The sequence below is a fragment of the Primulina eburnea genome, chromosome 7 (assembly GCF_022965805.1).
Source record: "Primulina eburnea isolate SZY01 chromosome 7, ASM2296580v1, whole genome shotgun sequence".
Lineage (NCBI taxonomy): Eukaryota > Viridiplantae > Streptophyta > Magnoliopsida > Lamiales > Gesneriaceae > Primulina > Primulina eburnea.
In genome coordinates, this window is record NC_133107.1 from 34,966,686 (window position 1) to 34,982,614 (window position 15,929).

General features: G+C 37.6%; 1 protein-coding gene across 1 annotated transcript; it reads right to left on the reverse strand.

Annotated features, from left to right (window-relative positions):
* Positions 1-9,590: 9,590 nt before the first annotated feature.
* Positions 9,591-15,517, reverse strand: LOC140835887 (uncharacterized). The gene is made up of 7 exons (XM_073201298.1): positions 15,352-15,517; positions 14,078-14,691; positions 13,021-13,608; positions 12,769-12,885; positions 11,945-12,333; positions 11,031-11,302; positions 9,591-9,685 (listed from the first exon to the last, which is right to left on the reverse strand). The coding sequence occupies exons 1-7, from the start codon at positions 15,515-15,517 to the stop codon at positions 9,591-9,593; spliced, it is 2,241 nt and encodes a 746-aa protein (XP_073057399.1).
* Between the last annotated feature and the right edge of the window lie 412 nt (positions 15,518-15,929).

A 15,929-nucleotide genomic window follows, 5' to 3' on the forward strand; every position in this document is an offset into this window, starting at 1 on the left:
AAATTATGATTTTTAATGCATGTGATTGTTTATGTATTATTTGCTATCCATGTTTAGAACGTGATGAGTCTTTAGAGTCATGAGGTTTGTATGGTGCAGGACTTGTTGATTATGGGAGGCTGTGACGATTGAGGGGATCGAGTGCAGCAGTACACACCCGAGGGCCTTTATGTTTCCGAACTAGCTTATTTGATTTATGATTTACATATTTATGTTCACGATTTTATTTAGAGATATTCTTATTCTTTATTTTTATTGTTAGTGATCTTTTCAAAGGTCGATTTAGGAGTTTTTTTAGGAGATGATTAAGGATTTATTTTATGCACTTGAGATTTCATATGCTAAAGTATTATGATGGTTGATTATGTTAAATTATTTTATTTAGTAATTTAGAATTTATGATTTAAGATTAGAAAAAAAAAAATCGAGGTCGTTTCCGTTGGTATCAGAGTCAGGTTTTCCCCAAAGGGTTGTGTACTGTCACTTCGAGAAGCTCAAGAAGTCACGCCTCAACTATGTGAGTTTTACTGATTTACATTTTATATGCTTTAAATTCTTTTAAATATTTGTATGATACATGATATAAATGTTAGTTGCATGCTGCATGAAAAATTTTTAAATGCACGTTGGTTACATGGTTTGGACGACGTATACAGAAATGCCTCCTAGAAGGATTGTGCGTAGGACTGATGATGTTAAACATGATGAGAATATTCCACAGCCTCCACTTGGACAGGATGTCAGTGACCGTGTAATAGCGGGTATGGCTCGTTTACTAAAGCACCACGTGGGAGATGCTGCTATGGTCTGACCGGAGCCAGTTTATGAGCGCTTTAGGAGGATGGATCCTACTGATTTTCATGGCACTACTAATCCATTCGTTGCTGAGGGATGGATTAGATCTTTAGAGGTGATCTTCCGTTATATGGATATGGCGGACACTGACCGAGTTCGTTGCACCATCTATCTGTTGAAAGGCGACGCTTCTTTATTGTTGGAGGGAGCGGAGCGAGGAGTGAATATGGCGACACTGACATGGGAAGATTTCAAGAGGGTGTACTATGATAAATACTTCACTTCTGATGTTCTGTCAAGGTTGAAGAGAGAGTTCAGGAGTCTCCGCCAGGGAGATTCGTCGGTTGCAGAGTTTGTGCAGAAATTTGACAGGGGCTGTCATTTTGTGCCCTTGATAGCGAATGTTGCGGAGGAGAAATTACGACATTTTCTAGATGGGTTGAGGCCGATTATCCATCGTGATGTGATACTTGGCGATCCTACTGATTATACTACTGCCATTGCCAAAGATTTTAGAGCCGAGCAGTCACTTAAAGATATAGATTGGGAGATGCAGCGTAAGAGAAACTGTGCTCAGCAAGCTAATCAGAGTAACAAGAAGCCCTATGTGGGACCACTTAAGCAACCAGAACCACCAAAACCACAAGGACAACTTCCAAGAGGAACGTTCCGAAGACTGATGACAAACCACTAAACAAAGAGTGCAATCGTCCACATAGTGGCAAGTGCATGTGGGTCACTTACAAGTGCTTCAATTGCGGAGAGTTGGGACACAAGATGGTGGAATGCACAAAGCCTAGGCAACCCATGACTGAAAGAGTCTATGTGATGCAAGCTGCAGAGGATGAGACAGACCCGACACTTCACACAGATTTCGAGGTAACCCAGCTATTTAACATTTTTCGAAGCCTTTCTTTCATGAAATGTTAAATTGGGTTTTGGGATATTGAAGAACTTAGAAAAGAAAGGGTTGCATGCACTACTCGAGTTGGATTTAGGAGTCGACTTTGGGAAATTTTTGGGTTAGAATTGCAATTTTCAAGATTTTGAGGACCGAATTGAAGGTTAAGGTTTAAGTTAGAGATTAAGTTTGAGGTGGATAAGGGAATCTAAGCTTTGCACTCATCAAGTCAAGGAAAATTTCGAGGACGAAATTCTATTTAGGGGGGGGGGGGAGAATTTAGCATTCGAAAAATCAGTCCACGTAAACCACATGCATCCAAAATTATTTTAATTGCTTAATTGTTTTATTTAATTACTTTTAAATGCTAGCATGATATTTATTATATGATTATATGACATGAATGCATGATTAAATGATAATATGACATGATTTCATGTAATTAAAGATTTTACCGGAATATTCGATAATAGGCAGGAGAAAGGAGACCGGGAACGACCAAGACAAGGATATGTAATTTTATTTAATTAATGAGAAGACTTTCTATTATGTTTTAAAAATGATTTAATTTTTCTAAAAGCGTTGGAGTTTGAATTATTTTACGAGTCGAGCTCGATTTTTCACGGGAAGCCGGTTTTGGGCAAATAAGGAGTTTTAAAATATCAAAAATATTATTTTATGGAAACTTATTTTATAAATTTTTATATTTTAATTAAATAATTGTTATTGGACCCAATTTTAATTAATTTAATTAGGCCTAATACCCTTAAATTAGCAAGCCCAAAACCAAAGCTCATTAACATGTTAAATTAATTATAAATAAGTGATTTAGGTTTTGAAAACACCACAATTTCTTGCACCAATCAGCCGAAAGACACCTCCCACACACAATTCAGATTTTTGGAGAATTTCAAGGAGAAGAAAAGCTTGTGTTCTTCGTCGTCCGGTTGTCCAACGTCGTACCCTCGCCGAATATCATTTATTCGAGCGTTCTAAAACGCAAAGGCACGTTTCGTAAATTTTTTTAACATCATACAAATCATAATATGCTTGATATAATTGTTTATGCATGAAAAATATGTGGGTTCGATTAGTTTACGGTAAATTGCGTATTTTCAACGTTTTTACGATTGTATGCTTGCTTTAAAAGAATAGATATGAACCCAACGGACACGCTGCCAATACATGACAAAATATAATTGATGGATCGTGTGTGTTAGCGCCTTCGAAGGCATTTTGCACACAACAACCTTCAATGAGTTTCAATAGCTCGTGTTCTAAGAATATTAACACCGATGAATTAAATCGAGTTTGGTTTTAAACAAGCGGAAGAAACTCGAAGTAATCCTTTGTAATGAAAACTGAAATGTTAGAAAATATTTTAACTTGTGTAAACTGACTAACTGAAAGAACACATATTAGTTTTTGCATTCTTGTATTTCAGTTATGGTAACAACTAAACACACGAACACTCTAACTAATCAAAACAATTTTAATGCGATAGTTAATCAATTAAATACACAAGATATGTTTATGGATGTTCTGATACTTCAACTGCTCCTAAGTCATCCATTCTATCTCCCCGGATTGGATACACTAGAAAACTTTTATTTATACAACTACGTGTACAAACCCACTCAGCTAGGACTTATCTACTGCCTAAACTGAACTCCTAGCTACGACTGAAAACAACACTTTCAGTCAACACTTATTTAACGTCTATGTGAGAAAGAATACATACACAATTTTAACGTCATTGTGCAAGACTGTATTTGGGTGGTTTTGAGAGTGAATGTGTGTGAGAACTGAACAGAAACGTTCTCACACACTGAGGGATAAAAGGCTTCTATACTAAGCAGATATCACGATGAATAATCCCCTCTGGGCTTAAATGCTTCGATAAGCTAATTTGCAACTGAGCGTGCCCTTCTATGTTTTTATTTTCACTCTCAAGAATGTCTCACCACTATCTTTTGTTGTATTGAGTCTTCACTGATCTTCTCTTTATATAGCCAAAAGAAGCTGATCGTACAGTGAGACTCATTAATTGTATCCGTTGAATTTGAATCGTCTTCTTGGACTATGTGTCTCGTCTTTTTGACTGTCCATCTGAAGCATTTTGCCTTTAATGCTCTGATGCAACGTCCATTATTGTCCTTTGACTGGACAATGGCTTTGTACCTTCTCGCACAGCTAGAATCCCCTCGAAGGAATCTATCATCGTCCATATCTGAAGGATTCTAACTGATGCTTCGAACTGGTCAGTTTGAACTGATCTTTCAGTTGGGCTGGTGAAATCAGTTGACTTGTCAGTGGAACTGATTTCACACTCTTTCAGTTGGACTGATCAGCTGGGTTTCTTCATCAGTGGAACACTCTTTCGGCTGGCCAGGCTTATGAGGTTTTCCTGCTGAATTACCTATCAACTGATCAATCAACTGTATTGCTCAAATGACGTAGCCAGTTGAACTGATTCATTTTGAGCGATCAGTTGGGTCTTCAGTTTTGCGATGTAAACAACTCGTAGGTGATCCTAGATTCTTCACAACTAAGGTAGATAATTAGTAACACAATTAACAAGTTTTGTTATCATCAAAATCAAGATTGCGAACTTGAAAAGTTCCAACAATAATAAAATATGGACAAAACATGATTAAATTTAAAGGGAATTTGTGCTCGAACCGTAGGATTAAAATTCAAAATAGGAGCCGTTAGTTGTGTTGGCTTGGACAAGATGATGTGGCTTGTTTGTTTTGCAGGGTTGATGGGGCTCGACCAGGGCTTGTCCAGGGTTAGGGGTGGTCTCAGTCTAGGGCTGGGTTGGGTCCTAGGGTGGCTACGGCTCGTGCTAGGTGGGCTGGAAGAGTCCTAGCATGAAGGGAGTCTTCACGTGTGTTTCTGTGTGGCCGAGAATTTCAGGGGGGTTGCTCGGTTGTGGGATGGGCTAGGTGGTTCATCAGGGTCCTAGGATGATGGGAAGGGGTCGGGCTAGGGGCTGGAGTGGTGGGCTCGCTGCTGGCTCGAACAAAACGATGGAACCATGTAGCAGCAAGGGAACGCGCAGGCTGTCTTCTGAATTCAATGCATCGTGCATGAGTTCCAGGGGCTGGGATGGTCTAGGCTAGGGCTGTGCATGGTCCAAGGATGGTGAGGGTCATGTGGGCTCGGTGGTGGCTCGGCTGGGAGAGTCCTAGTTGGGTTAGGAGTTCTGGATTTTGCCAAGGAGACTCACGCACAACATGCATATTTTTTGGCCAAGTTCCAGGGTTGATTGGTTGAGCTAGGTGCTGGTTCTTTGGGTTGGGTTTGGTCAAGAGGGTGCCTAGATGGGTTGGCTCAGGTTTGGCTGGAGGTGGCTCGGTCGTGGCTCGAGTAAATTCGGAGATGGCTCGGGTGGTACGATAAGGTGTCAAAAACAAAAATTAAAGAATAAAAATCGAATCCAAGGGTCCACGGGTGTGGCTCATGACTTGGAAGGGTAGAATAAATACTAAAAATGTTTTTAAAATTTAAGATCAAAATAACGAGTTTTGGAAATTTTCAGGATTTTATCACCTCACGAAACGTTAATTAAAGAATTAATTGAAACGCCTAGTTTTATGCATAATAAAATTATGGATATTTGTATTTAAGCTTAAATAATTATCAAAAGTCTAATTTTTTAATTCGGAATTTTATATTAAGGTTTGGATTAATTAGGGATTAAAACGCGTTAATATGTCTTATTTAAAGATTAATTTAAAAGTCATCGATTAAGCAAAATAAAAATATGAGAAAATTCATGTAAACTTAATTAATTATTTATAATAATTCCATGTCATTAAATGTGAGAAAAAGATAAATTCGATAATTTTTTCATTCAGGGGCAAAACGATCTTTTTACACTTAGGAAAATACGAAAATTCTTGGCAGCACTCGAAGGATCATATGCTTGTTAAATGATATTATATGATTTAAAGTTATGATTTTGATGATAATATGTATTATTTTAGATTTATGGTAAAGCTGTACAATTTCTACTGTTTAAAAAGTTATTTTGGAAAGTTATGCTATTTTATGTTTTAAAGAAAAGGAAAAATATTTTAAGTGATGTGAATTGACTGTGACAAAAGATACGATTTATGATATATGATTTTTAAATGATTTATTTATGCTTAAAGTTATTTTAAAATGATTTACTATTTACGATTTAATTATTCTTAAATGATTTTCGAAATTCTTTATTATTGTCCAAAAGCTATTTAAGTAAAATTATGATTTTTAATGCATATGATTGTATATGTATTATTTGCTATCTATGTTTAGAACTTGATGACTATTTAGACTCATTAGTTTGTATGATGTAGGACTTGATGATTATGGGAGGCTGTGACGATTGAGGGGATCGAGTGCAGCAGTACGAACACGAGGGCCTTTATGTTTCCGCACTAGCTTATTAGATTTATGATTTACAGATTTATGTTCATGATTTTATTTAGAGATATTCTTATGCTTTATTTATATTGTTAGTGATCTTTTCAAAGGTCGATTTAGGAATTTTGTTTAGGAGATTATTTAGGATTTATTTTATGCACTTGAGATTTCATATGCTAAATTATTATGATGGTTAATTATGTTAAATTATTTTATTTAGTAATTTAGAATTTATGATTTAAGATTAGGAAAAAAATCGAGGTCGTTTCAATTTTGCTCCTAGAAACCCTAGTTGACCATTTTACCTCTGGACTTCAGAATTTCGACCTGAAGACAACCAAACTTATTGAAACACCTGAAAATATATTTATAACCATTTCCTAGACGTAAACTGGAGCCCATTCAGGAACTTTTACGATTCGTTTTAAAATTGGAATGGGATCTCGGTTTTAACCCGAATCAACCTGAAATTTAACCAAATTTTTCCAAACTTAAACCATGACTTATTCATACCTTACCATCCCCTAAACAACAAAGTCCTAGAAATTTAGGACCATATAAACTCAGCTGTACCTTGCTGGAATTTTCGGCACCCCTAAACTCTAACCCTAATTGTGCTCTTGGTACCATAATCAGTGCTAGTCCAAAAACCAACGTGACCAGACCTTAACCAACTATGGGCTAACTTCTGGAGCAACCATACACACGCATAAAGCCCCATGCACGCGGATCACTCGGTTTCTCAAGGAAGTTCCCTAACTCCCACTGTAAAGCCCAAAATCAGTATACGTAAAATCCATGCATATATTTAATTATGAAATTTATTATTTTAATTATTTATGTTTATTTAATGTATGTTAAAATGTTTTCTAGAGTTTTATGTTTCAGGCGATTATTCGAGGCGAGATCGAGGAAAGGAGATAGGGACGATTTTTTTTAGTAAATTTTAATGCAGTATTTTATTTAAGATAAGGATGGAGTATTTTAAATAATTTAATTAATTTTAGTAATTTAAGAGCTTAATTATTTAAATGATTAATTGATTTTAAAATTTTAGAGTTGTAGTATTTGTGCATCTTATTTAAATTTAAAATTTATAATGGGGTTAATATGAGATTTATTTTAAATTAGTATGTTAAATGTTTTTAAATAGATTTTTAGTATATTAAATACATATGTTACAATTGTTTATATATATGTAGGTATATATATATATACACATATATATATCAACACACAAGCACACACACTTTGACTCACACACACACTCACACATTTACACACACATATACACGTACACACACACAACACAAAACACAAAACAAAACATGCTATTAAACTTTTTGACTAAAGAGAAGGTTGTGTTTTTAAAACACTCCTCTCTCAATTTATTTATTTCATTTTCTTCCTTCTTTTTTTTCATTGAACGAGCACATCTCCTCTAAAAATTTCCAGCATATTTTTAGTAAGTTTTCTTTGAAAAAATTGAGCCAAGTTCGTCCCGGATCGTCTCCCGTATCATCTCTACTTCGGTATCGTCGTTTTTATATTTTTAAATATCAAAAGGCACGTATATTCTGTTCTTGATGCATTGATCTTGTCATATTATGCGTTGTGTTGTTATTTATGCAAAAATTATATGTGCGATGCGTAGAAGTTTGAGCAATCACGTCTAGATCAAGTTTGAAACAATTTTGGATCACCAAATTCACGTTTTTGTTGTTCTTTCGAACACTGCAATTTTTCGGTATATATTTTGATAAAACTTTCAACTACAAAAACGTAGATCTTTTCGATACGTTCGATTTGATATAAAATTCGAGTTATTTAGATTAAAAACGAGTGAGTTATAGTGTTTTTAGTATGACTGCTCAAATTAGATCCTAAAATTTCTGTTTTGATGTTCTTTCGAAAACTGCAATTTTTCGGTACATATTTTGAGAAAACTTTCAACTACAAAAACGTAGATCTTTTCTATACGTTCGATTTGATATAAAATTCGAGTTATTTGGATTAAAAAAGAGTGAGTTATGATGTTTTTCGTATGACTGCTCAAATCGTGTTTTAAGAAAGTTATGAATTTTAATGTGTTCTTGAAGTTTTTATGTTGCAGGCTTGGACTGAGCGGAATGCTAAACCCGAGGACCACTATGTTTATGTTTTATGAAAACTTTAAATTATTATGTTTTTATGTTGGATGTGAGATGATTTGAAATAAGCACTTTGTTGAAAAATATTAGTTGGGAATGTTGATTTTAATATTATTAAGTTAAATGACAAGTGACGACCTATGAAATTTTATGTTTAAGAAAATTTTTAATTTTTCCGCAAATTTTGAATGGTAAAAAGTACGGTACGTTACAGTTGGTATCAGAGCGGTGTTCTTGTAAAGGGTTATGCCTACTGCCAGTCGCAAGAAGCTCATAAGGTCACACCTCAAGTCTGTAAGTTTTAAGTTTTCAAAGATTTATGTTAGTGTAGTATGCATTAAGTTATTATTTTCAGCATGTCCATACTTTTAAGTTCAGTTACGTGAATCCTATGTTATTTATATCATGTTCATATGCATGTTGGGTTTACGTATTGGGTAATTTTAGAACAGTATGGCTCCTAGACGTTTGATTGCCCGTGGAGCTAGGGATGAGGACCGAGAGTCTCGTGATGGGGAAAGAGCCACTCCTCCTCCTCCACCTCCAGATATGCAGGCGCAGATGCTTGCAGCTATGACGCAGTTATTCGCACAGGTTGCGGGGAATCCAGCTCCAGCAGCAGGAGGTACAGGACCGAGGACTCAACCGGAGGCAGTGTACGAGAGATTTCAGAAGATGAATCCTCAGAAGTTCTTAGGGACTACGAATCCTATGGTGGCGGAAGAGTGGGTTAAGTCTATAGAGGTGACCTTTGAGTATATGGAATTGCAGGATGTGGATCGAGTCCGATGTGCCATTTTTCTCCTAGCAGGGGATGCAAGACGATGGTGGGACAGTGCATCGGTGGCAGTTAATTTGCCGATGTTGTCTTGGGATGGATTCAAAGAGATGTTCTTCGCTAAGTACTTCACTGAGGAGGTACAGGCCCGTTTGACTACGGAATTTATGACACTACGACAGGGAGATAGTAGTGTGGCTGAGTTTGTGAGAAAGTTTGAACAGGGTTGCTACTTTGTGCCACTCATAGCTAATGATGCTCGAGCAAAACTGAGGCATTTCATGGGTGGTTTGCGGCCAGTCTTGCGCCGTGATGTGAGAGTAACTGGCCTTACTACATATGCAGCTGCCGTTTCTGGAGCTCTGGCGGCGGAGCAAGACCAGAGAGACATTGAGACTGATAGGTTGGGCAAGAGGCCCTACCAGGCACCACCGCAGCCACAACATCAGCATCAGCGACCCCAGTACAAGAAACCTTTTCAGGGGCAGCCTGGGAAGAAGCCTTACCAAGGACCACCTAGGGGCAAGGGTCTTATCCAGCAGTAGGGGGCGCCTCAGTGGCCCGTTGTTTTCCCAATGTGCCCGAAGTGTAACCGCCAGCATCCAGGACCATGCTTGTATGGATCAGGCAAGTGTTTTAAATGTGGATCTACGGATCACATGCTGAAGCAGTGTCCTCAGTGGAAGCAGCCAACCCAAGGGAGGGTATTCGCCATGCACGCACAGGAGGCGAACCCAGACACTACACTACTGACCGGTAATCATTTCTATTTAAGCTCGGTATTATTTGCCTTGCATATGGAAATTTTATTTGAGATTATTAGTGTACTAGTAAGATTTTAGATTGACTTGGAATATATTGATTTTAACTATGCTTAAAGTTAATTGCTAGTATTTTGGGATATAAGTTTGGTGTTGTGCTAACATCTCTCAAGAAATATTTTCATAAAGAGATTAGCCACAACTGCACTGATAGATTCAGGAGCCACTCACTCCTTTACATCGGAGACCTTTGCTAATCATTTGGACATCAAGTCCATTGGTGATAAGAATCCTCGTACGAATGAAAGGCAAGCACGAATATAGAAATCGCACCCTCAATTCAATAACAAACAAGGAACGATTATTTTGTCCCGATCTTTTGAAACAAGTAAAGATTTGTGATATTCACCTCTAAGTTATTTAACTTAGCAACAAATATCAACGATAAAACAATTGAATCAAGAACGAACCTTCAAGGAACAAAGCCTATGACAATCCGAGCGAGAAACAATCGACAAACGCCACAAAGATTAAATCTTTGATAAGTTTGATTTTTAGTAAACACAAAGCACAAGCCTTGCAAGATTGAGAGAACTCATTACAATTTCATATATCTTCAATAATGATTCGTTCAACAATAATACATGCATTATATAATCATTAAAATACAAGAAAAGTAGTGTGAAAAGCTTAAATGAGCTAATTAGCAACTTTGACATGGAAATGCGCCAAAGGACCGCGGGTGCGCTGAAGACTGGACCGCGGGTGCGGTACAGCCTCGGTAAAAAAATTTAAAAAAAAAAAAATTTTTTTTTTAACAAGACCGCGGGTGCGGCCCTGCTACACCTTCGGCAATTGGACCGCGGGTGCGGTCTCTGTTTTAGCGCGGGTGCGCTGGACCTTCGGCAATTGCACTTGAATAACATTCCAAAGACCTCCAATATCATTCTCATGATTCCCAACCTCCTCTAATTTAGACATCCAACTTGTAGGACTTCCTTGATAGCTCATCATGAGTCCTTGAAGTGCATCTTTAAACTTCTTGCTTCGTCCCCTCGTTATAGGTCCTTCGGGCAACTCCAACGACTCCCATGCTTTCTTTGGTGCTTGATCAACCACGTTTGCATCATTCTCCCCTTCTTGAAAAGGATTTGTCCTCAAATCTTGATCATCTCCTACATCAAACAACGAAAGATCACTAACATTAAAAGTAGAACTGACATTGTACTCACCTGGCAGATCAAGTTTATATGCATTGTCGTTGATCCTTTCAATTACTTGAAATTGTCCATCACCCCTAGGTAAAAGCTTTGAACGTCGCTTCTCTGGAAATCTTTCCTTTCTTAAGTGCAACCACACCCAATCTCCCTTTTCAAAAACCATCTGTTTCCTTCCCTTGTTGGCTTGCTTCGTGTATTGTAAATTCTTCTTCTCGATGTTATCCTTGACCTTCTCATGCAAACTTCTAACGAATTCAGCTTTCTTCTGGCCATCCATGTTCAACCTGTCACTCACAGGTAAAGACATCAAATCCAACGGAGTCAAAGGATTAAAACCATATACGATTTCAAATGGTGAATAATTTGTAGTAGAATGCACGCAACGATTATAAGCAAACTCAACAAATGGTAAACAATCCTCCCAATTCTTTAAGTTCTTCTTAATGATAGCACGCAAAAGTGTTCCTAAAGTTCGGTTAACAACTTCAGTTTGTCCATCCGTTTGAGGATGACATGTAGTAGAAAACATCAGTTTCGTGCCAAGTTTAGCCCACAAGGTTTACCAAAAGTAACTCAAGAATTTAACATCACTATCAAACACAATAGTCCTAGGCATACCATGCAACCTAACGACTTCCTTAAAGAACAAATCTGCAATGTTGGATGCATCATCAGTTTTGTGACAAGCAATAAAATGTGCCATCATGGAAAATCTATCCACAACAACAAATATAGAATCTCTCCCCTTCTTTGTCCTAGGCAACCCCAAAACAAAGTCTATAGAAATATCAACCCAAGGTTCACTAGGGACGGGAAGTGGTGTATACAAGCCATGTGGTTGTGTTCTGGACTTAGCTTGTCTACAAGTAATGCATTTTTCACAAACACGTTCAACATCACGTTTCATATGTGGCCAATAAAAATGCTCATGCAAACAACTCAAAGTTTTAGCCACACCAAAATGCCCCATTAAACCTCCACCATGTGCCTCCCTCACAAGTAATTCACGAATTGATGACTTAGGAATGCACAATCTATCTTCTTTAAATAAAAACCCATTATGCAAATAAAATTTATCATGTGGACCATGCATACATGTTTCAAATATCTCCTTAAAATCCTCATCCAACAAATACAACTCTTTCATATGTTCAAATCCCAAGATTTTCGAATCCAAAGTAGAGATTAATACGTACCTCCGTGATAGTGCGTCAGCCACTACATTATCCTTACCTTGTTTGTATTTGATTATGTAGGGAAATGTACCTATGAATGCCACCCATTTAGCATGCCGCTTGTTCAACTTCTGTTGCCCCTTAAGGTGCTTAAGAGACTCATGATCCGTGTGAATCACAAACTCTTTAGGCCTCAAGTAGTGTTGCCACACCTCCAAGATCCTCACAAGCGCGTACAACTCCTTGTCATACGTTGGATAGTTCAGCGCTGCTCCATTGAGTTTCTCACTAAAGTACGCCACTGGTCGTCCTCCTTGCATCAAAACACCACCAATACCTACACCTGAAGCATCACATTCAATTTCAAAAGTATTAGAAAAATCAGGCAAAACAAGTAAAGGCGCATTAATTAACTTTTGTTTAATAATATTAAAAGACTTCTCTTGCTCCTCGCCCCAATGGAATGGAACGTGCTTCTTAATCACCGCCGTCATCGGTGCCGCCAGTGTGCTAAAATCTTTTACAAACCTCCTATAGAAGCTTCCAAGGCCATGAAAGCTTCGAACTTGACTAACATTAGCAGGCGTTGGCCAATCTCGAATAGCACTTACCTTGTCCTCATCCACTTGTATCCCCTGTGAACTTACCACAAAACCAAGAAAGACAAGTTTGCTTGTACAAAAATCACATTTCTTAAGATTAGCATATAAATGTTCATCCCTAAGTGTTATCAGTACAAGTCTTAAATGCTCAACATGTTCTTCTAAATCTTTGCTATACACAAGAATATCATCAAAATAAATTACAACAAATTTCCCTATGTAAGCACGCAAGACATGATTCATCAACCTCATAAAGGTACTAGGAGCGTTAGTTAAGCCGAAAGGCATGACCATCCACTCATATAACCCGTACTTGGTTTTAAAAGCCGTTTTCCACTCATCACCTTCCCTCATTCTAATTTGGTGATAACCACTTTTCAAGTCAATCTTGCTAAAAATACAAGCACCATGCAATTCATCTAACATATCATCTAGTCTAGGTATGGGATGCCTATACTTGATGGTTATATTATTGATTGCCCTACAATCTACACACATACGCCATGAGCCATCTTTCTTAGGAACTAATAAAACAGGTACAGCACAAGGAGACATGGACTCACGCACAAAACCCCTATCTAACAACTCACTTACCTGTAGTTGTAGCTCCTTAGTCTCCTCCGGATTGCTTCTATAAGCTGGACGATTTGGAAATACACTTCCGGGTACCAAATCAATTTGGTGCTCAATCCCCCTCAATGGTGGTAATCCTTGAGGTTGCTCCTCCGGAAATACATCATCAAATTCCTGCAAAAGTGAAATTACAATGCTCGGAAGGAACCGGGCTATATCACTTGTGTTAAGGAGGATCTCCTTATAAACAATCAACACAAGTAGTTCATGTGTGTGCATCAATTGCTTCAACTCACTCTTTTGGGCCATATATGTTTTCTTTTTGGCCTCTTTCCTCTCATTTTCTTTTTCCTCATTTTTCTTTTGTATGGCTATCTCAATTTTTTTATCACTTTTTTTTTTTAGCCATTTCATTTTTCTTTTCAAAGGCCATCTCACTTTTTAATTCACTCTTTCTTTCGGCCTCATCTCTTTTCTTCTTTTTCAATTGGTCCTCCAATACTTGCTTTGGGGACAAAGGAAGTAAAACAATGGGTTCTTTCTTGAGTACAAAAGAATATTTATTTCTAAACCCATCATGTGTCACTTGCCTATCATATTGCCATGGTCTCCCTAACAAAATATGACAAGCATGCATTGGCACCACATCACACAACACCTCATCAATATACTTCCCAATCGAAAACGCAACCAAAACTTGTTTGTTCACCTTCACTTCGGCACAGTCATTCAACCATTGTAGCCTATATGGTTGGGGATGTTTCAAAGTAGGCAAGCTCAATTTTTCAACCATTTCAAGACTAGCAACATTGGTACAACTTCCTCCATCTATAATAATGTTGCAAACTTTGCCACTGACAAAACATCTAGTATGGAACAAATTTTCCCTCTGATTCGTCTCCTCTTCTTTGACTTGGGCACTCATGATACGCCTAGTCACTAATGCCTCACCCACAACTGCTTCATATCCCTCATCAGGATCCTCTAATGCAGGCATATCATCTTCATCCTCTCCATCATCTCCCTCACTATGAGATTCATACTCCCCATAATTATTCAACACCATCACCCTTTTATTGGGACATTGGCTAGCAATATGTCCAACTCCTTGACACCTAAAACATTTAATATCTCTAGAACGATTAATAGGAGTTTCAGGTTTACCTTGCATTCCCTGCTTAGGCGCCTCCTGTTTAGTGTCAACTTTGGGCTTGACCACTACCTTGCTTTCTTCACGTTTAACAACATTGGAACGCCAAGGTGTTGATGTATTCCCAGCTTGTGTGGTACGACCAACTCCTCTCCTCTTGAGTTGTTGCTCCACTTTTATCGCCATTTGCACCATTTCATCTAGATCCAAGTAATGTCTAAGCTCCACTTGGTCTTGAATTTCCCTGTTCAAACCACATAGAAAACGAGCCATAGTAGCCTCACTATCCTCATCTATGTTTGCTCTAATCATGACTACTTCCAATTCTTTATAGTAGTCCTCAACACTCTTTACACCTTGTCTCAAAGTTTGTAACTTCTTAAACATTTCTCTATAGTAGTGATTTGGTACAAACCTCTTCCTCATTACACTCTTCATCTCATCCCAAGTTTCTATAGGCCTCTCATTGCATCTTCTCCTAGTGGTCACTAATTGATCCCACCAAATAAGTGCATAATCAACAAATTCAACCACGGCCAACCTAACCTTCTTTTGTTCGGAATATTGATGACAATCAAACACGAATTCAACTCGCTTTTCCCATTCTATATAAGCCTCGGGATCCGACTTACCATGGAACGATGGAATTTTCATCTTAATGCTACCTATGTTATTATCTTCTTTATTCACATCTTCGTACCTACCACGTAAGGCTTCTCTTCTTCCCCTACCAAATCCTCTACCTCTTCCACTTCTACCCCAATTCTCGTTTTGACTCTCCTCTTCTCCTTCCAACTCATAATCATCCTCTTCTTCATCCACTCTACCCAAACCTTTAGGCTTAGATTTATTTTCACTCGTACTAACTTTAAGCCTTTCCAATCTCTCATATAAAGGATCCAATTCGGCCCTCAACATTCTACTAGAATGCCCAAATAACGCCTCCATTTGAACCTTAGATAACCCCTGGTTCGAATTCTCTCCTACTTCCCTCTCCATTTTAATTTCAGATTTTGTACCTGCAATAAAATGTTAGTAGAAATAAAAGATTTTCCTCACCCAAATTCTCACGATCACTCCAAAGAAATAACACTCGCACTCAAATTCTTTTTTCACTCAAATTTTGATAATTCTTTCAAAGGTGTGCTCAATCTTTATATATATATTTTTTTTATCAAACTAACAAGATTCAACTTGTGAACACTTGCAACTATCTCACTTGGATTGCACAACAACAAGAACGATAGAATAACACTGAAACAAATTTTTTTTTTTTCGATGATTCTGGATTATCAAATGACAAAGGATGATAGAAATAACGTAGATCTTAAAATAGAACAAAGGATAACACAAAACTGAAACAGAATGAATTTTTGTTTTTGTTTTTGATAGATATGACGATAGAAAAAAA